This window comes from Heliconius melpomene, chromosome 13 (genome assembly GCF_056956725.1).
Source record: "Heliconius melpomene rosina isolate 202511_hmr_F chromosome 13, ASM5695672v1, whole genome shotgun sequence".
NCBI classification, from domain to species: domain Eukaryota; kingdom Metazoa; phylum Arthropoda; class Insecta; order Lepidoptera; family Nymphalidae; genus Heliconius; species Heliconius melpomene.
In genome coordinates, this window is record NC_140401.1 from 1,753,910 (window position 1) to 1,779,290 (window position 25,381).

Consider the following 25,381-nt stretch of genomic DNA (forward strand, 5'->3'; position numbering starts at 1 on the left):
TTTATTAGTTATTGGTTAGTTATCTTCATTCGAAGAATAGAATTATTTTCATTTCCTTGCACAGCGTTTAGTTCTGCTATTCAACATGCAATCCAATCAAAAACCCTTGGATTCTACAGGAAACTTGAGAACGGCTATACGAAAAAAGCATGAACCTGCTTATTATATACATATGCAGAAAATACTCACTAATCCTAGACTGAGTGCCTCTAAAACACTTATCAATAACTTCCTCACTCAAACCGACCGCTTCAAATATCTGAGCACTTTTGTATGACTGCAGCATACTAATACCCATCTTGGCCATGACTTTAGCCAAGCCTGTCTCTATAGCTTTTTGATATGCCAAGTAAATGTCTGAATCTGTCAAGTTCGAATCTATGAGGTTGTCGTTGCGAAGAGAGAAAGCCAGTTCAAAGGCCAAGTATGGGCAAATTGCATCAGCTCCATAACCTGTTTAAGAAGAATTTTAAGTCAAAGAACTAGATTTTTAGCATCTTTAAAAGTGAAATCCCCAATCTTTAAATTTAAAAAAAAATTGAAACAGTACAAAATGAGCAAATGTCTAACAAATTCAGCTATATATTTTATCAAAGTTCGAAGTTTCATAAAAATCGGTTAATTACTTTTTACAATACTCATGCAATAGAATAAAATAGATAATTGCCAGTTATTTAAAGTCAGCTAAATATTTGTTTAAAGTCTTACATCATAATAATAAATATATTTATAGTACGATTCTCGTATATTAAATATTAAAGTATATCCTTAAAATGTTTAAATATTCGAGTTTAAAATAGCATACGTGTCAATTACAAAATAAATTTTAGACTATAAATTTCTTATTTCATTCGAAAAAATATAATTTATCAGTTACATTAGATATAGACTTACCAAGAAGAACGCACATATGATGAACTTCTCTTGCTTCAGCCGTTTCAACTAATAGACCGACTTTCATACGCTGGCGTGTTTCAATTAAATAATGATGGACGGCACCTTTAAATGTATTATATAGTATTATTATTTAATATCAAAGTGCAGTGTTGCGTTCCCCCACTCAACATGGAGCGTCGAATTAGAACGTAAAGCGGGACGTAGTTTATATATAAATTACGACAATCATCGTAAGTACTGCATAGAACATAGAATTATGTAATCACTAAATTAGGACATCAAATCATTTGAAAAAAAAAATAATGTATCAGAATTGGGCATGGCGTGGGAAACGGAGTTTCTTAACAGTAGTTTTCATGTGCTTACCGGGATACAGCTTAAAAAATAGTAAATTATGCTTACCAAGTGCTAACAATGACGACACAGGCACTCGTCGAGGCCCAGCGTTACGATCCGACAGTACTATAAGTTGATAGCCCGCGCGCGCCGCCGACAGCGCCTCCGAAGAGATTCTGGTGAGAGCCGCTTCAAGGCCGTGAGGACCGTCTGATGTGTCGAATGTGCAGTCTATTATTTGTGTCTGTGGAGTAAGAATATAGTTTGAAAATATTATATAAGCTGCTTTAATAAATTTTATCTTTAAGCTGTATACCAACGCGCCAATATTATAAAGCTAAAGAGTTTGGTTGAAGGCATTTATCTTAGGAACTATGTCTATCTAGACTATTTGTAGATTCGACTGTATTTCTGGGGATAATTACAACAGATACTCAAAATGTTTAATATGTCATACACAAATCTAGTAATATTTGATAAGGAGGCAAGTAATAAATTATCACAGTCTTTAGCCACCTATTGCCTGGACCCTTTTCCTGCATTTGCAAAAGTATTTTTTATATAGGAAAATGTATATTTCATAACTTCATTTATATTTAAAAATGTAAAACTTTCTTCTTGTATAATAAAAGTATTTAAATAATTTTTACCTTCCATCCTCTATGGGAAGATCGTTTCAAAGCTTCCAGATCAGGTATAGACAAAATGGGCTGGGGCAGGAACAGGCGGTGCACGAATTCCGGGCTTGGCTCCAGTATGTTGGCCGCTGGCCCGATAGGGCATAAAAGCGACATTACAATTTTTTCTCTGAGGAGTTAGTAGAAATATATTATTTTTTAATTTTTAAGAAATAAAATAAGTTTTATATGTCTATTATCAGTTACCTAAATGCTAGGTTACTTTGATTTAAAAAAAATAACAAAAATTATTATTAAATATAAATACACTTAAAAGTTGTAAAAAGAAAACTCGATGATTCGTATTAACAAAATTTTAGTTAAGGATAAGAAGAGTAGACAGCCCTTTTAGGTAGCATCTATAAAATCACCTGGTATAGCGAGGAAAAAATCACTTCCATCTATTTCTAATAACAAATACAAATACAGTCTGTAGCTGAACTAATACATTTCTATCTCATCAAATAATAGCATAAAAAGAATTTAAGCTTAATCATAAATTTAAACTTACAAGACATAAACATATTTTTATATGTTTCTTATCAAGATGGCTACTGTGTGTATTAAGCATTTTTCTTATTTAAACTAAAAAAACAAATAAACAATTACCTGAAAGGATCAATAGGTGGATTCGTAACTTGCGCAAACAGTTGTTTAAAGTAATCATAGGGTAGAGGCTGGAACCGCGACAGGCAAGCCAGAGGCGCATCGTTACCCATACTGCCTAGAGCTTCTTTCCTGTTTGGAATAAGTGTTTTTTTTTAGTTGTAGTATATCATATTACCGTAAATTTGAACTTAATTATGTTTTTTATAAAAATATTATAACTAGAAAAATAGTTACCAACTCTTAAAATAATTACATCTCACGACCAATAAATATATTTTACGTAAAAATTTGCTTTCTGTACAATACTTTATCAAGCAAAAGTTCACTTAAAACTTCATAATTGTTTTATGAAAATATATATAAGTCAAACATTTATTTAAGAAACATCTCATATATATAAACAAAAAACTTACTTATTCTGAATCATAGGCAGCAGCAACATGTTAATAGATTCAATAGTATATCCAAATAGGCCAAGTCGTTTATCTCCCAACCCCGATATAGCGCTGGTATTCCCGTTTGTAACACCTTCATACGGAGGTAGAGACTTGTGTATATCTTCCATTGTAATCTGAAACGTTTAATTAGAAATTAGATTTTTTATAATCTTACCTATATGGAATTCAGAACTAAAATTATACTTTTTAAATATTTAAAGATAGAAATTAAAATACTTCTTCGATATTACCTTTTATATAAAAGGAAATATACACGAAATAATAGAATTAAAATTTATAAAATGTTTGAATGCCGCTATGTTTTTCAGCATAGAACTTACCATCTGTTGTAATCAGCCACAAATATTCCATTTAAAGCGCGGCATAGAAATATTTCAATCGTATTTAACATAAATTATATAAATAATAATATTATAATTAAATAATACTTATAGTTCAAATATTTTTTACCTGTTCCTCTAGCCAATGTGAGTGAGGTCTGCTTCTAGCAATTTCCATTTTTAATTCGACATCTTGAATTATTTTTTGGTCTTTGGTATCAACTAATAACATACGGCCAGGTTTGAGACGACTCTGTAAAATAAATAATAAAAAAATAATGTTCTTTTAGCTTCACTGAAATAATTTTGTTATTAAAATAATCAAAGTTGCATTAATTTATAGTTCATAAAAAAATATAAAGACATTATTCAGTTTAAAATTAGCACAGTTAACTTAAAGCCTAAAACAAAAGAAAATTCTACACTGACCTTGAGAATGACCTTCTCCGGGTCGACATCATATACGCCCACTTCGGACGCCATCACAAGTACGTTCTCGCTTGTAACGTAGAAACGCGACGGTCTTAGACCATTTCTGTCTAAAATGGCACCTAAAAAAAATTATGTTATGTAACTTAAAACTTTTGGTCATATAAGTGTAAATTTAAATATTAATGATGCAAAAAAAAATTATAATAAAAGATAAGGTAAAAAAATATTTATTTTATGATTATAAGTGAACTAGAAGCTCAACGTATAAAAAAATACATAGATTTTGCAGGAAATCTAAAAACAAAGTAACAAACTAAATTCACTTACCAATATACCGTCCATCGGTAAAAGACACTAAAGCCGGTCCATCCCACGGTTCCATAGCACACGAGGCCCATTGATAATAATCACGTTTTTCCTTAGGCATTGTTGGGTCATTGTGCCAGGCTTCGGGCACCATTGTCATCACGGCTTCAGGGAGAGATCTGTTACCACAGTGTAGGAGGAATTCTAGGACACAATCAGCTGATCCTGAGTCGGAGAGATTTGGTTCCACTACTGGGTATAGCTTTTTGAGATCTGTGGAAAACGATTTATTGGAAGAATAAAGGATTTATTTCAAATATAAACCAAGACCTATACAAATATCTTTTCGGGGTCATCTAGCCCTTTTAACTATAAAAAAAATTATATATGCAGACAAAAATGTTTGTGGTGCGTGAATTAAGTTATTACAAGGATTCATTTATTTTTGGATGAGTTTTTTCAGTCAGTTATTTGAGGAAATATAGACCAAATAGCTAGAACCTTAACTAACTTAACTATAAAAACATTATATGTATACAGACAATCATAAGGTTTGCAAGAGGTTTGTTCATAAATCTAATTTAATAAAAGAAAAGAATGTATTGTAAAATGATTAATAATGTTTATAATCATTTATTTTATTTCTCGGATTTGAGGAGGCACGGATAAAAAACACAATGTCCTTAAACTCAGTTTTTTATGCCTGTCAGTTACTTCTTTACGCAAGAGATGCGTGAAGATAAAAATACGACTTAAAAATACAACGCAATTTATATGCATTTTTCAATTAGTCAATAATAACATTTTCCGCGGTTATCGTAGAAATGAAGCGTAAACATGTGAAATGACTTAAACCGTTCGCTCCGTATGAGTAATTGAGTGCATTTAATTTTATTTTCATTGTAGAAAATAGTTCTAATTATAAAGTTATATCCATTATTCACTTAAATATGAATACATTTTTTTAATAACAACTTACCATCTCCAAACAATTCACTTTTCATGACTCCCTCGCGAGCTTTCATCAAGTTGACATTACCTCGTAATGTATTTATTTCGCCATTGTGGGCAAGCACTCTGAAATACACATTAAAATACAAGTTTTATACGAAATGTTGATAATATAAATGTGCTTACAAAATAAGATATCATAAAATTTACTTTACCTCAAAGGATGTGCGCGCTCCCAGCTCGGGAAGGTGTTGGTCGAGAAACGAGTATGCACTAGTGCCAAGTAGGTGGTAAACGCTGGGTTGCTTAGATCCTTGAAGTATTCCTAAAACAACACAATTATAAATATTATTTAAAGAAAACTATTGACATTTTAATATAAAGAAATGTATAAAAATAAGGAAAACAATTTGTTTTTGCACTTACCCATAGTTGGTTCGAAGTCAACAGACCCTTGTACACAACAGTTCTCAAAGACAAGCTGCATATGTAGAAGCGTGCACCCGGCACCACCAGCTCGTGGGAGGCTCGCTTACGCAACACGAATATCTGCGAACATCGTAAAACCATTCCACAAAACGTCCCACAAACAAACACACGAAAGTAAACTGCAATGTATACGGTATATGTATATAAGTTTACTTCAATTTACGTTCGCAACGTGGAGCGTAGATCCTCCGAGCAGGCGCGCGACACAACGATCTGAAAAAAATGCTTCAAAAGTGCTTTGGGTCCTAGAAAATGTATGACTCGAGTTTGAAATTGCAATTTTGGTGATCATTGCAAGTTCATACTCGAATCTGCTACAACGTTTAGTGTCGTCGTTTCGTTCTGTCATCTCGCGTCCAAGGTCTTACCTGTCGTGCGAGTTGGTTTTCGTCGCTGATATCTCCGGTAACAAACACTTGACGCATATATGGCTCCGAGTTACGAGCCACCTGACCTGAAAGCGAGCCAAATAAGGCCATTACTGACTGATCTCTGTGTCGCCCCTATCATCACTTAACCTAGGAAAATCTAAATGATACTATAGGAACGCGCCCTGATGGTAATTATGAATATGTGCTAATAGATTTACCAAAGCTGCAATGTAACATGCCTTTTAAATGAAATAACTTTATTATTTAATTAAATAGTTCGTAAATTGTTCTGAGTTTTACCATCGAAGCGTAATAAACTAACATAGTTTAACTTGAGAATCACATTTGAAATATATATAAGATACAAAAACACATCTCAAGCTAATTACAAATGTATAAATAAATTTACATTTATTTGGCACAGACTCGGTATTATAAATATTTGATTAATTGTAAATCATAAATAGTAAAGTAATTTATAAATTTCAATAAATTTATAATACTGTCAGTAATCACGAGTAAATGCCATAACCACCTTAATAACAAGCCATATTACCATCAATTTGCACTTTGCCAAAGAAACTAGAATTGTAAAATGTGTGCTTTACTGTATGTATATCAGTGCAAATTAATGAAATTCTTTTCCAAATATAGCAAGAAAAATTCGTGTCATTCTCGATCTGTATAAAAGGCTATACAAAATAATTAGTTACATAAGTTCTTTGACATTTCAAAATGAATACCATATGGTACGTAGTTACAGTACCAGTATAACTTTGGAATGTGGTTTTCATACATTTACCACTTTAACTTTACAACGCAATCGAGAATCGAACGAATTCCTGATGCCAGATCACTTCATATTTTTAGAATTAAACAAACCGTATGGTCAAGCATCGCAAGACCGCTCGGCCGCGTTAACGACCCAACCGACTTAGACTACGTGTACGACCTGGAATGATAGTCGCAAATCGCAAACTGCCCGTATGCACAAACAAGCTGGACAAATGTTCGATGGTGGTGATCGAAACGTTTGATTGACAAAATAAAATGACAACAATCATATATGGGCATAAGGGCTTCCTTCACTGGCCATCAAATGTACTGCCAAACTAAATATTATATACAAATTGTTGTTAATTGATATATGAAAGAAACCCATAAGAAAATATTGAACATCTTTTTAAATAAGTTAAACGAAAAAATAACATGATATTTCTACAAGATTATTAGAATAATACAACTGTTAACATTTTAATGCAAAATGAATAATTTTGTGAAAGTATTTAGGCTTTAATTTTAAAAGTTCCTTTTGTCTTTTCTAATGCTAATCAACATTAAACATTTATAAAAGCAAAACTAAAATATGACTTACCAATGGTGGCGTTATTAGTTGGTACAGTTCTCCAACAAATCACACGAAGTCCAACGTTCTCAGCGAGCTCTTGGAACTTCTTTTCAATATCCTGATGGTGAAGCTTATCCAAGAAGAAGATACCAGTAGCATAGTGGCCGAAAGCCGGTAAGTCTAGTTGGTGGCTGTCTCTGGAATAATCAGAAAATTGTTGAAATTTATACATATATACTCGGAATTAAGTTTTAAATTAAAAGTAATAAATTACTAATTCGTGTCGTTTGTTATAAGTATACAAATAAGCCAATTATATACTTAGTATTAGATATTACTTCTTTAATTGTAGAAGTGATTTTCTATGACATTTGAGGTATACCGGAGGTGCCCATCGTAGCGCAGGGCTACAAGGCCGTGACTGTAAAGCGCGACAGGTTGTGGGTTCTATTCGATATAATGAAATATTTAATATTTTCATTTACTTCGCTCTGGTGTCGAAGCAGAGCGCCACTCGATGCCTCCAGAATTCGAACAAAAATAACATTGTGTATTTGGCTAATATATATAATTGTAAAAATTAGGCCCACCCATGTGTTTAATTACGTATAGAGTTTAAGTATAGAGTTTCTGTAATTAAATGTGCACTTTCTAGACACACTTTAACTTTCTGGATACATTAATAATTGAAATCGTAATTTTTGTACAGTTCTTCTTACATAATAAATGAAGAAATGAAGTGTCAATAGAAATCAATAGGTACTTCGCAGTAACGCTAAAGGAGGATATTAGATTACGACAAAGAGTAAAATGTGTGTTCATATAAGTATTTAAACATGTAAAAACGACCCTTTCCCTAGATTTATATGGCAAAAGATATCACGTGTATTATCAGTATATATATATATAAGGCTTGAAAATATATAATATATTGGTGTGACAAAAAACTAAGTAAGGCTTTTTGAGTCCCAACTACTTTGAAGCTGAAACAGCTTTGTTTTAACAAAAAAAATATGAAAAACAAACACGAATTTATTCAGCAGAGTGCTGTTTTAAAGGTCAAAGGAGCAAAAAGAGATGGAAGATGCGCGCGCACACCTACGTCACCAACCAGCATTATTGACCAAGCCAACGTCGCATCAATCTTCTACGCCTAGACGTGGTTACATCAACGACGCTACTTACTTACTTTTGGTTCGCAAGGTGACACGCAGTAGGAAAACTACTGAAAGCCGATTACGGATTAAAATTTAGGCAATTACTGAATATTACCTAGGTATTATTACGTTTGATGATGATTGGTATGAACTTGAACTTAACCTTGACTTGTCCTTGCAGAATTTTTGCTTTTATAAACAAAACAAAATAAGCTAAGTCTTTCAGTAACTAATATAGTGTGAAGGTGAAACATGGTAGGTTAAATTAAGTGACAAAATAAATCGAAATACATAATTAAATAAATAATAATTAAATATCATAATTTATATATAGATTATACTGTTTTGAAAGTAATATTTTCATAGCGGAAAAAAACTTTACGGCAATGTAGTGACGTAAATAGATAAAGAGAGGTTACACGTAATTTTTGCGAACATTATTGTGCAATCTTCACCTTTCAGTTGGTATGGGCGAATTGCTCATGATCCCGATGACCTTGTCAATTTTGACTTGAATTACTATTAGATTATATTTTAAAATTATTTTTCATAATATTGTTGGTGATTCATTTCAACAAACAATAATAAATTACACATATAAACGTTTACTATTTAAAATAAGAACATAAAAATTACAATTATACAGTATAGTATACAATTATACAATAAGAAGTGGTTGATGTTAGGAATTTTCTTACTTTTGATTATTTTTTCTGAGTGAACTATGCGCAAAAATTCAGAAACACTACCTTCAGGGCGGCCACGAGATGTTAATCGTACTTTACTTACCGTTTAGATAAGTGTATTTTAATTTAAAAGTTACACTGAGTCGAAAAAATATTTTTTCTTTCTCTATTGCCATTAATTTGCTATACTTATATAAATTATTACGTCACAACCATATAATGTAATATTTACAATGTTGAAAATACGTTAAAACCTTTAAAACGAGGCAAATGATGATTATTATTTACTTTTTAAGAGCAATGTAAAAAACGTACCTATTAAATTATAAAACGCCAATTATGACAAACCTGATTTTAATATCACAGTATAAATAACGTAATTACGTATAGCATCAAGCTAGTCCTAAGTAATAACTAATGTTCAGCTCATTAAAATGTAAAACATTGTTTTAATAATCGAGTTTTCCTCGTATCCATGTGATTACTGTAAAAATTATTAGAAATAACAACAATATCGTATCTATTCTGTGTCAAGATAAAGTATAATCGGGTCATTGTACTCATACCAAACCAACAACTATGGAACTTTGTTAAAATATTTTCCGGGTATTATCTAAACATAGAGTTTCGCCACTCCACGCAGGCAACAAAATTCGACGAAAAGTAGGGAGCGGTGTGTTTTAACACCAAGCTCCCTCTGCCTACCTTGCTACTTGCGGGATGCAGCGTGAAGCTGTATGTATAGAAATTATTCATTAATCAGCCGGCACTTGAGGAATTTCCTTTGTGAAATAACCAGCAGGTAAGTTCCTTATAATTCTAGCGGATAATGTACATTCAAAAGCTTAATACTAGTACGCCTTTTATCCTTAGCGCGTCTTACGTGCTATACATAGAATCATACTATAATCTCTTTCCAAAAATGTTAGGTATTCGTCTTAGTGTTGATATGTCACTATAATATTGCAAGCTGACGTTGCAATAGGCAGGCCAGGAGGATTCAGGAGGACCGACAACCGACGGTCAAGAAAGGTCCTCGAATGGCGGCCATGTCTCGACAAAAAGTAGTACAGGGCGCTCTTCAACCAGGTGGACCGACGACCTACAGAAGACAGCGGGAACCCGCTGGATTCAAAGGGCGCTGAACTGGACGGAGTGGCGAGCATTAGGGGAGGACTTTGAAAGGCTGATGGATGGAAGGATTATCATAATCATTGTGCAGGGGCACAAGCTACCTATGATTTCTACTTGGGGAATTGAAATGTTTAATATTTTAATTTCTCCGCTCTGGTTGCAAGGCAAACACTGCGTTGAGCTCCGAGACTCAACACGCAACGTCTTGAGAATTCGGCGGAAAGCCGAGGTATTATACATTCATAGATAGTTATTATTTAAGTTGTAATTAAATGATTACTAATTTCGATTATATTAAACTCAGTAAAAATAACGATTTGTTACAATTTTGAGGTCATACAAGAGACAAGTCAACGTTATTTCTATTAAATGCCTTGTTCGCATTTGCAATCTTACCATATTAAGGTCAATTGGAAGTTAAATATAATTAAAAAAAATTGTCAAAGTATTTTATATCGTACTGATTTCACATTTGTAAATATAATTTAAGATAAAAACACCAGTCCAATTAAGGCGAGTCGTGGCGCAGGTCCACAAGCATGCAACTGTAAACACGACTGATCGTGGGTTCCATTCTACTCGAGTAAATTAAATATTTAATATTTTCATAATCCTACATAATATATTTTAAATTCAGGCTCAAAACGTTGAGTTAGACAGACCCTCGCAGAACAGCGCTAAGATGACACCGACGACATTTAAAAATAGATGTATATATAAATACATCAAATTACCAATACGCGAGATAACAGTTATATTAATCCACTAGTATAAAATAAATATATCCTATATACAGGGTGGAAATGTCCGCACCACTTTAAATGAAACCACAGTTTTAACTACTCTATAAAAGCTTAATATAATTCGGAAAAAAAATAATTCCCAAAAATGAAAATTTTTTCAAATATTTTTTCAAACAAAATAAAATTATCGTTTTAAAATAAAACGCCATTTGTAAAGTATAACATAGGCACGCACACACTTACCTGTCAAAGCGGCAACGCCGCATACGTATGTGTGCGTGACACGAAATACAGGTATGGATAAGAATCGTGAAATGAAAAAAAAATCCTACGTCTAAACTGTTGAGGTACCTTGATTATTTTTTTTAATTCTGGGTTTGAAATATTTTACCCTATATGCAGTTTCAATAAAAGAAGCGCTGCCACTTCCACCCTGTATAATATATAAAGATATAGTTTATTACGCAATACCAACACAATAGTTCATATTACTTGGAATCACATCGCTTTGTGATATTTCGCGCTCATTGATTTCCAATACGAGGCGGGTCGCCGTGAATGTTGGGGCAAATGAGTGGATGGAATAAGCCTGAATAACGTTAGAAAAGGCCAAAACAACTTAATAAGCTAGGTATTATTTTACATACAACAACATTAGCGGGATAAGGTAGAGAGAACCTGGTGTTGAGTTCTCTCACTCTGTTACCCAATTTCCACCAATTTTGGAAACGTTGCGTAACAGAAGACTTGATTCAATCTTGAGTTTTATATTGAGAACATCTTAAGATTTTTGTCTAAGTGTAAATGTAATTCCATTGACACGAACAGGCATCCCGTGACACCATGAAATGAAACGGTAAGCACATGGTTATATGTTTACTATACGAAATGCCGACAGCTGGAGTGCTGCCAACATAGCGGACGCATTGGGATATTTACCGTTCACACCGGCCGCTGAACTTAGGCGAATGAATTAAATATTCATTAACAAACTTGTTTTTTATTTATAACACACTAGTTTAGTATCGAAACAAGATTAAAGAAAATGTCCTCAAAGTATGAAACCCTATGAAATAACAATTTACTGAGAAATAATAAAGTTAGCGAAGTTCAGTGGTTTTTGGTTTAAAATCGTAAGAAATTTAATTCAGTTAATGGAACTCGTTTTCAAATACTTTGTAGGTAATAAAAATCATTTTTCATTTAACATTTCAGTCAAGCTTTTAAAATATTTAAATAAATAGAAAATATTGTTGAATTATATTTAGTTCCTATAATTAAAAATAAATTTGAAACATAGGAATAAAAATAGAAACGTACCTATATATAAAAAATATACTATCAAGTTATAAATATATCAAAGGCTCAAAGTTCGTACCCACCCACACACACGCTATGCACAACGAGCGGTTGATACTGAAATAGCTGAAGTTAGCGAAAGGTCAAAGTTGAAAACTATTTCATAACTCCACTGTTTTGTTTTGTTTGTTTTTTTTACATTTTTCCTTATATAATGTACAAAATAGTACGTCGTCGTATTTTTCCTTAAAGTTTATTCAAATTGACAGAGATAATAATTGTTATAGATTAAGATTATATTGAATGTATCTATACTAATATAATAAAGCGGAAGAGTTTGTTTGTTTGTTTGTTTGTTTGTTTGTTTGAACGCTAAGATCTCTGGATCTACTGGTCCGATTTTCATTGTTTTTGTTTTGTATGAAAGCTGCATTCTTCAGAAGTGCTATAGGCTATATGACATTACATTACACATATATACTAATATATTTTAAAGTACTTTCTAATTTGACATGCAATTTATTCTGCCATGTTAATAACAATCGTCGCGTCGCTACGCAACCGTTACCGCGACATTTTGATATTCATCCTTATGAATAGTCACTCTTAACATTTTATCTAGATTGAAATTATAGTTTACTGTATAGCATTCTAATAAATAATTAAGGAGACGTCACTGATTCCAAATGACCCAGCCTTCGGGCGGCACAGTACGAGTATGACCGACGCGAACGGGCAGATGATGTTGACGGTTTTATAAATTTTCATACATTTTCGAACTATTGTTAATGTTTATGTAATTATTTGCTGTTTATAATTAATTTAAGCTGCACTTTGGTTCTCTTCTTATTTTATTTGATATTGCCCGCTAAAATTATCCTATTTAATAGAGAGAAATGTTTAGTTATTTCGTAGAGTCGATATCTATGTACGCACGCACGGAAAAGTTTAGGTACTTTTTCTAATATTAAGAATACCTATCCTTTAGTTACTTTTAATCCTTTTGTTAGTTCATTTCAATAACTCAGATAATTTTTTGTAATAATATGTCTCTACTTATTATTGTAGTATAGTTTTTGATTATTTAAGCTTATCTTTTCTTACTAAATCTATTGAAAATTAAAAATAATTTCATGAATATATTTAATAAATATTCTTATAGTTGAAGCAGGCGTAGCCGCGTCCGGGTCCACTAGTAAGTATATATGTATGTATTTAATTATACCTAAATTGATAATATTTTATACAAGAGATAATTAGGAGATCTGATGATGTTACCCAAATATACAAACAATATTTTCCTTTAATTTTGCATAACTCTTATCTAACTTACAACAGAATTGGAATGAGTAACCCTAATGTGGAAATTACATACACTCGCTGCAGAACGCTATATCATATTAATAATTATTTTTAATAATCTTTATATAGATTTGTTTTGTTATCAAATAAATTATATGCGACACTGCGTAGGAATCCACATAAGACGCTTTCAATAATAAACAATCAACCACTTAGATCGTTTGCCAATGGACATCTATTCTTTATATTTATTAATATTGTGTTCTATTTAAAGGGACAATAAAAAAATATTTATAAGAATGAAGGTGAGATGGTGTCAATAGACTCATGAAGTTTTATCTTTTAAAGTGACCATCTAAGGGGCCGTTCTTTAGTCATATGACGTTCTTTTTATCATTTTTTACCCTCTCTGAGAAGATAGAGTTTTGAGACTATCCTCCCCTCCACTCTAACTCACGTGTATTTTTAATATCTACAACGAAATCTTGACATTTATAGAATATTATCTTTATAATAATGAAAGTGTAATTAAGCTTAAAACATGTGTACCTATGTATTAGTCCTCGGATCACGGATTAGCAAGCACCTTGCAAGATAAATCGACGGTCCCTAGGTAAAATATCGAAAGCCAAAAGTCGAAAATATTTTTATTGCTCTTTATATTGACATTTCGTGACTTTTACTGAACAACTATCTAGGAGCCTAATGTAATAAGTAAAAACTATATATAATAAATATGTATGTACCAATTACAATAAAAATGTTCATAGATCTAGATAATATTTAAATCACATCTACATTGAAATTCTAGTCATATTGTATTTGGTCTTGGTACCCATAGGGAATTGTATCTCTGAAAACAATGGTCTCCGATACGAGGACTAACAAGTATATGAAACTGCGCATTAAAATTATTATTGCTCTAAAAAAAAACAAACATAGATAACTTAGTGTCGCGACACTGCCTTCTCCGCTTTACGACCGCGTGTTGAATGTCGGAATTTAACGCCGCGCCTATCTACAATATTAAATTAACAATATAACTTACGATTATATATAAAATTTAAGGATAAAAAAGTTTAAAAATAACTTTATATAATTTCCCGCTTCATACAAATTAAAATCCAATGAGATGTAATACAAGTTTTCTTGGCTTCATTGATTTTATTACCGCAGCCTTGATACCGCACGGGATCACGTGCAGCGAGCGTGTTGTCGTATACTTGTGTGTTGTTATCTTTACCACTCTTGCATTACAATTTAACTATTGTTATCACTTCCGTGCCTATTAGATTGCATTTTTACAGAATGCAAATTAGATATGTTATGTCCATAATTATATATTTTTTTAGAAATAAGAAACCAATATGTTATTTAAAAAATACAGGATTCCGTACAAAAATTGGAGGTTTCTAGCTTTTTCGGAAATTCAAATTTAGCTTAGCCAGAGCCTCTTCATCTGATACCTCACTTGAACTAGCATCTTTAATACAAAATTTTGCCCCCCTTTTAAGGATTTCCTTTATAGTATCGAAATACGCGTTTTTGCGAATTAAACGTCCATTTTTTTAAGTAAATGCAGAAATACATTTTTTTCATGAAATCAAAGGTAGATCTGATCTACCTTTGCTTTCCTGAAATACTCAGAGTATATGTTTTGAATTTCAACTCAATATCTCCAAGCGTTCCTGAGATAAAGGTTCTTGACAGATAGACAGAAGGACGGACGGACTGACGGACAACAAAGTGATAATATTTTTCTGTCTTTTTTTTCTTACAAGATACGGTACCCTAAAAAAAACTAAATTTTATTAATCAAAAAATTTTTTTTGACAAATTTAATATGAGGCCATCCTCAAACAGTTATGTTTTCCAAAATTAACTTGTCATTGTATATATTTATAGTTAGATACTACATATTTTATCTAAAGCCCCGTCTATAGATGTTTTGATGATTATCAAAAACATGCCGAACGATCGTGAGACAAAACAGTATAGAAGATAAATCATATCTTGGATCTATATGATCATTAAACTTTTAATTCCGGTCGTATAATGATATAATGATATGTTATCACAACTTGTGTATTGATTGAGCGATTGTTGATTTACGGCGCCGGTGGGTAGACGCGTAGTTACTAATTAACGAGGCACTTAATTAAGATTGCTCCTAGATTAATACTTAATCAATAAGCAAAGAAAGCACTCGATGATTCATTTAACATCGAAATGCTATTAGGGAAATTAAAGTATAGTATAGTATTAGAATCATATTTTTTAATAAATATTACTTTTCTTATGTAATTGTATTAGGCAAATATGAATTAGCAACCGAAATTACGAAATAAAAACATAAATGATGACAACGTATATATCAATAAAATAATATGATAGTAATGTCAATTACTTACGTAGTGTTCTACAACCTCATAATTTAAAATGTAAACATGAGATAAAGTGCATATATGCCGAAAAAGGTCACGCGACAACCTCGTGGTACCTACTAGATATAACCGATATTATCGTTTACTATCTCATATCTTAGGGCTTAAGCTCTTATTCGGATTTATTGAATTATATATACCCCAAGTCAATTTATGTATGTAACATAGCTACGTTCAAGATAAAGGCCGGTACTTCCTTGTATAATATATAGATTTATTTTCCTTAAAAAACGATTTTATAGTTTATTGGAAAAAAAAGTTAAACGTTAATATTTGATGAGAAACTCGAAACTTAAATTATTATTTAGATATTTTTGTTTTAGTCTAATATCATATAATTTCTTAATAGAAAGGGAGGAGGGAGGGAGTAATCTCCCTAATTTACATAAGTTGATTCGGGGAGTTCATTATTTGATACATCTATTAATAGTTCCACTATTATACAAATATTATTAATGACAAGGTATTGTTACAGGTACGAGCATATGAAACAGATATTGGAAAGATAAAAACATTGTAGTTCAGGGTCGCCACTCGTGCATGAGCTGAAAATCCATAAATTTATCCATAGGTACAATGTGGCACTCTACATGACTCGTGTAAAGACGTAAAATAAAATATTATGCTTATTAACTGGAAACGTTCTTTTAGTTTAGTATATTTTTACAAGTCTGCAACTAATCTCGTTTTTTCTCATTGGCGTAGTAATATCTGGAAATCTCTCTTGCTCTACACGTAAATTTTTATTCTGCCCGTTGTTTCCTCTGTGCGTTGTCTGTTAATCAATCTAGTTTACTTTCAATGTATTGATTTATAAGATATTCGTAAAAGTATAATATTTTTCAAACCTATAATTTATACTCAATGCAAGTAGTAACTCAATTATTTAAAATACAAATAAACCAAATATACGAAATTTGTAAAAAAAAAAATGTCAAAGCAACAGCAAAGACATTACAATTTCAGCTAATATCAAAACTTATACTGTGTTTTATTACTGCATATTATAATAATAATACAGTATGTAATACGTAATGGTACCTCTATAAAGATAAAACATTGCACGCAAATGTCATCGCTCGGCTTATTGTATTTGAAGAATAAGCGATTCAACGAAGTGCTAACCAGATATAAACTAGATGTCTCTACATTTTTGCTTAACAAACAGCCTTATTTAGTTAATTGCTTTGAGATGGCTCAGCTATCTCATAGTAGATATTTTTTATACGTATGTATTTTTAATTACAATTTCTTGTTTATTTTATTTCCACTTTTAGCTAGATGATATTTATGTACAAATTCAGTTTTATCTAAATAATACCGAAAAATTAAGTAAAACTACTTACAATATATTCGATAAATCAAACCTGCAATCACTACCATAGTAAGGAGTGCCAGTTAGTTAGTTATTATATAAAATACAATTCTGAACTTTTTTCCCATATATATGTTTAATATCACTAATTACTGTGAAGTCGGAACAAAGGCAGTAACGAACGCTTTTGTATTCCGGCTATTGTCTGGGAAAACAAATATTTACCCTCTTAAGAGCTGAGTACATTTCTACTACTCTACGTTATCACTGAGAAAACATACATAATTGTACCAATTATTCTTATCTGAAGTTATAAAATAATCAACATTGGAATCGAATAGTAAACAGATATGTATGCAAATAAATAGCGGTATTGACATTTTTTATCATTTTTTAATTTATATATTCCATATTAAGTTTTTTATCTTTATTTTGCTAAAATGTATGTGTCTACGGAATAAAATTGCCATCACCATTGGCATTGAAAAAAATTACAATGATGCCATCGTGGCGCAGGGAGACACCGTTTGACCTCAAACTTGGTGAATGTTGGTTGGATCTCCACTTGGAGGAATTAATTATTTTCATTTTCTCGCATTGGTAGACAAAATGCAGCGTTGAGTTCCGCCACATAATACGTAGGTCTAAAGTTGGCTAGAAAGTAGGGTGATGTTTTAACACTGGGTTTCCTGTACAATGAGAAAGAAATCGTTAAGCTAGCTGCCTTTATTATCAAACATGTCACTATATAAAATTTATATACACTTTTCCAGGAACGGTTAATTATAAAAAAAATACAAAAAACATGTGAACTAATTAACTGAAAATTAGATTTGCCGCGTTAAACTGTTATTGAAATCTAAATACCTCGGATTGATGTTTTATTAGCCGTTGCGGACTGTAATAAAATCGATATTGTCCATCAAGAAACAGGTAATTGTATTGAATTGATTTTTAATGAGATTGAGTAGAACCGTGACGGATTATAATGCCGATAATAAACACTATTCTATTTGCCATATCTTTTACGAGACTGATTCTAGGGTAGTTTGTATGTTTGTGGGATTGATCGTTTCCTCAGAACTCTAAAAAACTGATTACAAGTATTTATCAAAATAAGTAAGTACTGCTACATATATGTCTCCTCTGCAGACCTGCTCTGCAAAACTAACCTCATTCAATAACGTAAAATGTACCTAGGTGGAGTTCCTGAGGAGTTTCTCATGGTAAAAACGTGGCATATCTGTCGACTCTGAATACAATGTAAAATATATTTGTGAACTATAATGAATTAAATTATTTTAAGCTACTTTTTTTTAGTAATTATTAGTATATGCATGCAATAAACAAGAGGAAATGCACATTTCTATGAATATACGCGTCATATAAGCCAGCATTGTTTGTAATATGGCAAGGAATATGAGAACAGTGTCCTGTATGACAAACCACTTAGAGATTATAACACTCGTGACCTGAATAATGTAAAAGGGGTGCCTTGTCCCCTTTACTTATTGTAACTTCATATCCTCGATGTATATCTAGGTATAGATGTATATTTAGATTTTTTTCCTTCAAGCTGGATTCTGCACATAGTAGGGTAAGCAGAGGGAACCAGGGTACCTAGTTAAGATACTTCGTTGCCATTAATTTTGCTGAATCTGGACGCATTCCACACGCACGCCTATGCCCTTACGCCTGGCCGATTACAATCTCAAAATATTATTATTTATGGATAATTAAATCTCTATGATTAAGGAAACACCGATGAAAACACAAAAAAAATAGTAAACATATATTTATAACACGTAATACTAACACATAAAATGATAAATAATTATATAATATTCTTACAAATTATATAGCCATTTATTATATCAAGCGTTTATTTCAAGTACAGTGTCCGATACGTCCTTGAATTACTATAACAGTGCAAACTCAATTAGCAACGGCTGTTGTGAGTGAATTATACGTTCACGATACCGTGTGAGTTTGTATAGTGTAGTACGAACGAACTGGGTAGAGAAATGTACAATGAGATTTTAATGCTTATATTCTTTTTTTTAGGTCCAAGCTTTAATTAAGCATATAAGCTGCAGCGGGGCAGCGGAAACTCAGTATCAAGATACTTTGCTCATGTTCTTAATTAAAAAATAAAAGAATGTAATGTATTTAGGAATATAATGATGAATGAATGAATGAATAACTAAAATGATCAAAGAAGGAAAGTTATAAGTATGTTAAATAGAAACATTACAGCTAACTTGAACTAAAAGCTCATTTCATTCATTCATTAAGCACCAAAAGCTCTTTTTGTGAACGATTAAACACATTTTTCTGTACATTTGACAAATAACCTAGCGTTTGTACTGCGTAGTTACGAATCTAAAATCGCAATAGATTGTTATCTACTTGTAGAGTGGGTCAGACGACAATAGTTTTGATTGAGACAGGTCGACAGTATAGAATGACGAAATAAAATGGAACACAGATGCGTTTAATAGGAGAAAATAAATATCACCATATTGTGATGCCTATATAATATATACAATGGAAAGTTAAATGATCCTATATTTTTAAATGCCTAATTAGTCTAAGTAAAAAAACCACGCAATCTCCTTATAATATCGCTATACCTAATCGCTTTTAAAATTGTAATAATGGATGAAAAAATATTTCTAAACGAAAATATTTTATTTTTTTTGTATAAATACCTACTTTTTCTTAACAGGAGTATTTAAAATAACTATATTAATATTATAAAAGGAAATAGTTAGTTAAATTAAACGCACTAATCTCAGTCTATATACTTAATATTTCTTTTTCTTTAAATGAATATGAAAGTAAATCGAATGTTAAAACAACACACCGTTTAGCTTATCAGTTCTTAAAATTGCTGGTCGAGGAATGCGGATGACAGTCATCCGATCTCAAGTAATGGCATGCTATTTTTCTTTATTAAACAAATACGTCATCAGAATGTTATCTTTCCAAGGTGTATGTAGGTTAAGACATAAAGCTAGATATTTTTTGTGGCATAATAAAAGCTTTAAAATTAGATAAAATAAATGTAACGCCCTGGAAAAACAATATGTTAGATCAGTATTGAAAACGATGATAAAATGTTACTTAGTGAGTTTGAAGCTGCCTATTAAGACTCAAACATTTTATTACATATTTATTTAAAGTATTTTCAAATAATAATCGAAAAATTGCGCAATATTATGAAAGAAACGACTTGCACTAAGTTTCTATTGCCTTTCACCCTAAAAAGACTAAAATTTATACCTATAGAAAATTGCTAGATTAATCCAACTTATCAGTTAACCTAGCATATCTCAATATTTGAATAAAAGCAGGCATAATGACTTGAAAATAATGATTTGTCATTAAAGACAATTTTTTCCCTTTCTTATCTTAGATTATCTTTTGTACTCATATTCAATATCAAAACGTTACACACGCGAAGATTTAATATGCATTGTAATATAATAGATTGGTAGACCACAGCCTATACTTTACAATGCCAAGATGATTTACAATAATATTGTGTATATTATTTACATTTACGTGTCGTTAAAGTAATGCGACGTTTAGAGTAAATAAGTGGGTATTTAGTTTTAGTAATACATATATGAAACTATTTAAACGCCAAAGCAACCTTGGAGCAGTTGAGATGTGCCTGATTGAACATTATGATTGTAAATTCAAATCACATTTTGAATATTTGATCAATAATAATGGGGTCTTATCCTGGAGTAGATACATTGATCGTGGTGTTACACGCAAGAACAAGTCCATACAGAATGAAGAAGTTAATAAAAACATGTAATAAAAGCCAAATACTTGAAATATATATTAATTTTTGTATGAAGATTACTAATTAAATAATATATAACAGAAGTCTTATAATATCTGTCATTAATAAAATACATTTTTGCATATTTTGTTTAAAGGCATATAGGTAAATAGTTCTAATGCTAAAAATAGAAAACGACGCAAGATTTTAGTCTCGAAAAACTAAACCGCAGCTTCAACAGAATCGATCTGTCAAAGGAGCTTTGGAAGCTCGCCAAGTAATACGAACCCATTGTAACCTATATTTGGGTGAGAGCCAGGGTTTCCTTTTGATTTAGTTTTGTTTTAGACACGTTTGACACGTTATGTAATGTTATAAATTATAATAGAGTATGAAAATATTTAAGGTTTTAATAATCACATTACAGGTTATCGTAAAATTGAGAAAAACTAGGTAATAAGATTACACATCTAAGAGAAATAAGGATTCCAAAAGTAATATTTACAGAAATTTTAATGCATCGTTATTTATTAATAAATAAATAATATTTAATAATAAGTAACGTAAAATGAACAAAAAAATAGATAGCAAAGAACGTCACATAAGACGCCACAAAAACGACTATGTAAGTTGTTTAATGCTTGAAGTAACGTCGGTTTTTTGCTAAATTTATAATTTACATAGTTCTAATGGAATGAATCCACTAGAATTGACTAATAAGCAGATGTGCGCTTGAAATTACAAATTTACAGGTCTATTAAGGTGGATGACTACGGATAAATTCAATTGAAGACCTAATTTACTTTTAATGGGACTGGAATAAAATTAACAACAGTCTAGTAATTAATTGTAAAAACAGAATATTTATACAACAGAAACGAGAATAATTTGGTTTACCCCTGATGATACGAATGATCTTATGTGCCATATAGTAAATCGTGGTAATATCTAATAAATAATATAAAATACACACATTATATTTTAGAATAAGAAACAGCCTTTTAACAGGTAAATACTAATAAAAACACTTACCTAAGTTGAGCACAGTAGAACTGATGCGGTATAGCTGTCAGTACTCCTGCGCCGTCGCCGGTGTCGTTGTCGCAGGCGCATGCGCCGCGGTGCTCCATACGCTTTGCGAGGGTTTCAGCATCGCGTACGATCTATATCATGAAAAGTTAATTTAATGGAGTTTTTCCATGTTCGGAACAAATATAACCTTTTAAGAAAAAGAGTACATTTAAACTTGCGAATTTCCATTGCAGTCAGATTTTTCTACAAAATTTATATAGAATTTAAAATGTGCAATAATCACATACAAGTATTTATATCTAAATTTTCACATTTACAGGTGACATTGTTGTTCAAACATTTGAATAATGATATTATCTGAATAATACCGGTGCCAAACATCAAGATTTGGATATAGGCATCTCAGAGTCTGTATTATATACAGGTAACTGGAAATAGCTGCACATCTGTCCATGTCATATTCGAAAATTATACATATAATACTTTATTAGTATATGAAATTATGGTCGTATCGATTGACTGGTACCGATATTTCACTATCATAATGACGCTACCGAAGTTATTTCAATGTCGCATATAATATGCGACTCATTACATACACCGACACGGTATGACTTAATACGCGATCTAATTAGATCCAATTTCTGTTTTAATCTTAATATTAATTTTATATATAGGAGTGTTTAAGTAGATTAAACGAATAAATACGTATAAAGAAAACTTTTCGAGCATTTTATGTAAAACTTGCAGCTACCGGGTTTAAAAAACTGAAGTAAGAGAAGAAGGAAACAAACACCGGACTTTTGGTAGTCATTTAGCTAAAGAAAAGGAAGGTAAGGAGTAGAAACGACAAAAGCTAGTGGCGTTGAATTACTAGAAAAATATTTATATAGGTTTATATTTAAAATCATCACTAAACCAGTATCAAATGTTTTTAGACTCGATGGTCAAGGAGAACGAGAGGAAGAAGGAGCAGATTCTAGATTTCAGACCGTAGAACCTGCTGTTATGTAACTTTTAAGAATAAAACGATATAAAATAAAATTAACATATAGAAAATAAATAATTAAGATGAACTTACTTTATGAGAACGTTTTCCGTCGATAGCAACTACAAAACCAACACCGCAAGCCTCGTGCTCGTTCTGAGGGTCGTACAAGCCTTGCTTGGGCGGCCCTTCCCACTCCATACCTAAAAAATACTTTTTAATTTATTGAAAAGTTATTATAATTTCATAAGCATATAAATAAAATACCGTTTAGGCCATCATTGATAGATTTTCTCTCAGTAAGAAAAATAATGTAAAAATACTTAAAAAAATATATATTTTTGGCAGTAAAAAAGCGTTATCAGCAACCTGCAGTACGGCACACCTAAAAGCCATAAAATAAGAAAGAGAACAGAACCTGCAGTACTTTTACATTGTATAGTACAATTTAGTTTTTTAAGCTGCACACTAGATTTAAATGTGGTTTTCACCAGTAGATAGAATGAGGTTTATTTTATAAAATTCATACTGTAGTGTAATTGAAGTGGACAAAGCTATGAATGGAACACAAGCTAATATTAAATATTAGTGTTCCAATAATGATTCTATGTAAGTACATGGAACCATAATAGAATAGACAACTATCACTATACTGAATTGTCTGAGTTTATGGCTAATGTCTTAATAGTTAAAACCCTTGACGCATATGATTGCCGTTTAGCTGATGGGTCGAGAACAGAATGCAGAAGGCTTTAAGACAGCACATTTTCGGAGGAGGCTGTTCATCCTTAAATCCTAGCAACTGATGGCCTAAACCCATTTCCTACTATTGAAAGAGTCTTTTCTTTTAATATTTTGAAATATATTTTTATATTATAATTCATTAAAAATATTAAAAACGCAAAGAAGTCCCTTTATATTTGTATGTAACATAGAGTTCATGATATTATGAAATACATGTAAAAAACCACATTTAATTATGTATTCCATTTTAATAATAAATATTTTTTTTATACCATTCACTTAGATAATTCAAAGAATTTATGGTTAACGTTACTAATTTAATTCTGTCAATATAACACTCCAAGGCTAAAAGTATAATACCTAATCACCTTGCCCTAAAATTGTACTTAATTTGTTATCAAAGTTCAAGAATATTTAAATGAATAAACATAGTAATTTGGTTTTATTTTAATGTTCTTATACGAAAAAACATTCAGTTCATATATTATAGATATCAGTGGGTTCAGTATGTGAGTTCATCCATATTTTCAAAAATTTTACTACATAATGTTAATCTGATCTAAATTTTGTACTATTATCATTCATATAATGATTTAAAAATACTATTTAGTAGTCACTGTTTTCATGTTATAATAATTTCACAATAATTACTAAAACTGTAAGAAAAAAAGCTTACTATTAGAATAATAATGGTGACAGAGTGATTATAATTAATTGATTAGTAAACATAGCCTCTATACAAGTTAACACCATAATTAGCACTCGATAAGATTTATTAATCGACATTATCTTGATGTATCTATTAAATATTCTTCTTTTTAATAGCTTATAATAATATATTCTTCAAAGATAATTATACAATTTAGAAACATAAACAAGAATTTATATTTTTTGTGTTTGTATCTAAATGATAAATCTAAATGATAAGACTGAAATATTGATTCTGATTCTGAACTGGCTTATAATTCTATTTTACTTCTATGTGAGAAGTTCGTGAGTTGGCTATTCAGAAACCCAACTACGCAGTTTCTATTGATACAACATCCACAATGTACCTACGTGACAATTCTCTAGAGATTATTTTGTCCCATGGTAATGGATTATTCTTATGTTATAATTATTTTAACTTTGGTATAAATATAAATAAAATAAGTGCCGGCTGCTGCCCACGTATGCACTACACGTGGACAGCGGACATCTCTATCTGATCAAGGGAAAAGGAATAATTGCAAAGTGCATTATACCTCGAACTTACCTTAAAATAAGTTCGGTAATAGAACGAAACTGTGCTTGGTAAATGCACTCCGTAAACTTCGCACTTTCACAGAGCAATTATGTAGTTAATAAGAAACACAAAAGTTTCAGTTAAGATTTAATATATCTGAGACACTCGAAAAGCCGGCAATTTATAGTGACCCTTAGCAGTCGACTACAAAGGCCGGTGATATACAATTGACTGATCTGGAAATTTTATCTGTCACTTGATTCTTAAATCAGTTGAATCCTCACTGAACAATGAGTGAACTGTTGAGCTGTTGAAATATTGA

The 25,381-nt window shown here is 31.3% G+C and overlaps 1 protein-coding gene across 1 annotated transcript in view; it reads right to left on the reverse strand.

Annotated features, from left to right (window-relative positions):
• LOC146532414 (uncharacterized) overlaps window positions 1–25,308 on the reverse strand; it is a 41,014-nt gene extending 15,706 nt beyond the window's left edge. Inside the window, exons 1-17 of the mRNA XM_085195792.1 lie at window positions 25,090–25,308; window positions 23,184–23,293; window positions 22,103–22,233; window positions 7,222–7,391; window positions 5,844–5,929; window positions 5,413–5,535; window positions 5,202–5,311; window positions 5,015–5,112; window positions 4,057–4,308; window positions 3,727–3,848; window positions 3,428–3,550; window positions 2,933–3,090; window positions 2,520–2,648; window positions 1,884–2,040; window positions 1,300–1,477; window positions 895–999; window positions 190–453 (exon numbers count right to left, since the gene is read on the reverse strand). Coding sequence (XP_085051918.1) covers window positions 190–453; window positions 895–999; window positions 1,300–1,477; window positions 1,884–2,040; window positions 2,520–2,648; window positions 2,933–3,090; window positions 3,428–3,550; window positions 3,727–3,848; window positions 4,057–4,308; window positions 5,015–5,112; window positions 5,202–5,311; window positions 5,413–5,535; window positions 5,844–5,929; window positions 7,222–7,391; window positions 22,103–22,233; window positions 23,184–23,291 — 2,314 coding nt within the window. The 5' untranslated portion in view covers window positions 23,292–23,293; window positions 25,090–25,308. The remainder of the gene's footprint in view (window positions 1–189; window positions 454–894; window positions 1,000–1,299; window positions 1,478–1,883; window positions 2,041–2,519; window positions 2,649–2,932; window positions 3,091–3,427; window positions 3,551–3,726; window positions 3,849–4,056; window positions 4,309–5,014; window positions 5,113–5,201; window positions 5,312–5,412; window positions 5,536–5,843; window positions 5,930–7,221; window positions 7,392–22,102; window positions 22,234–23,183; window positions 23,294–25,089) is intronic.
• Window positions 25,309–25,381: the final 73 nt, after the last annotated feature.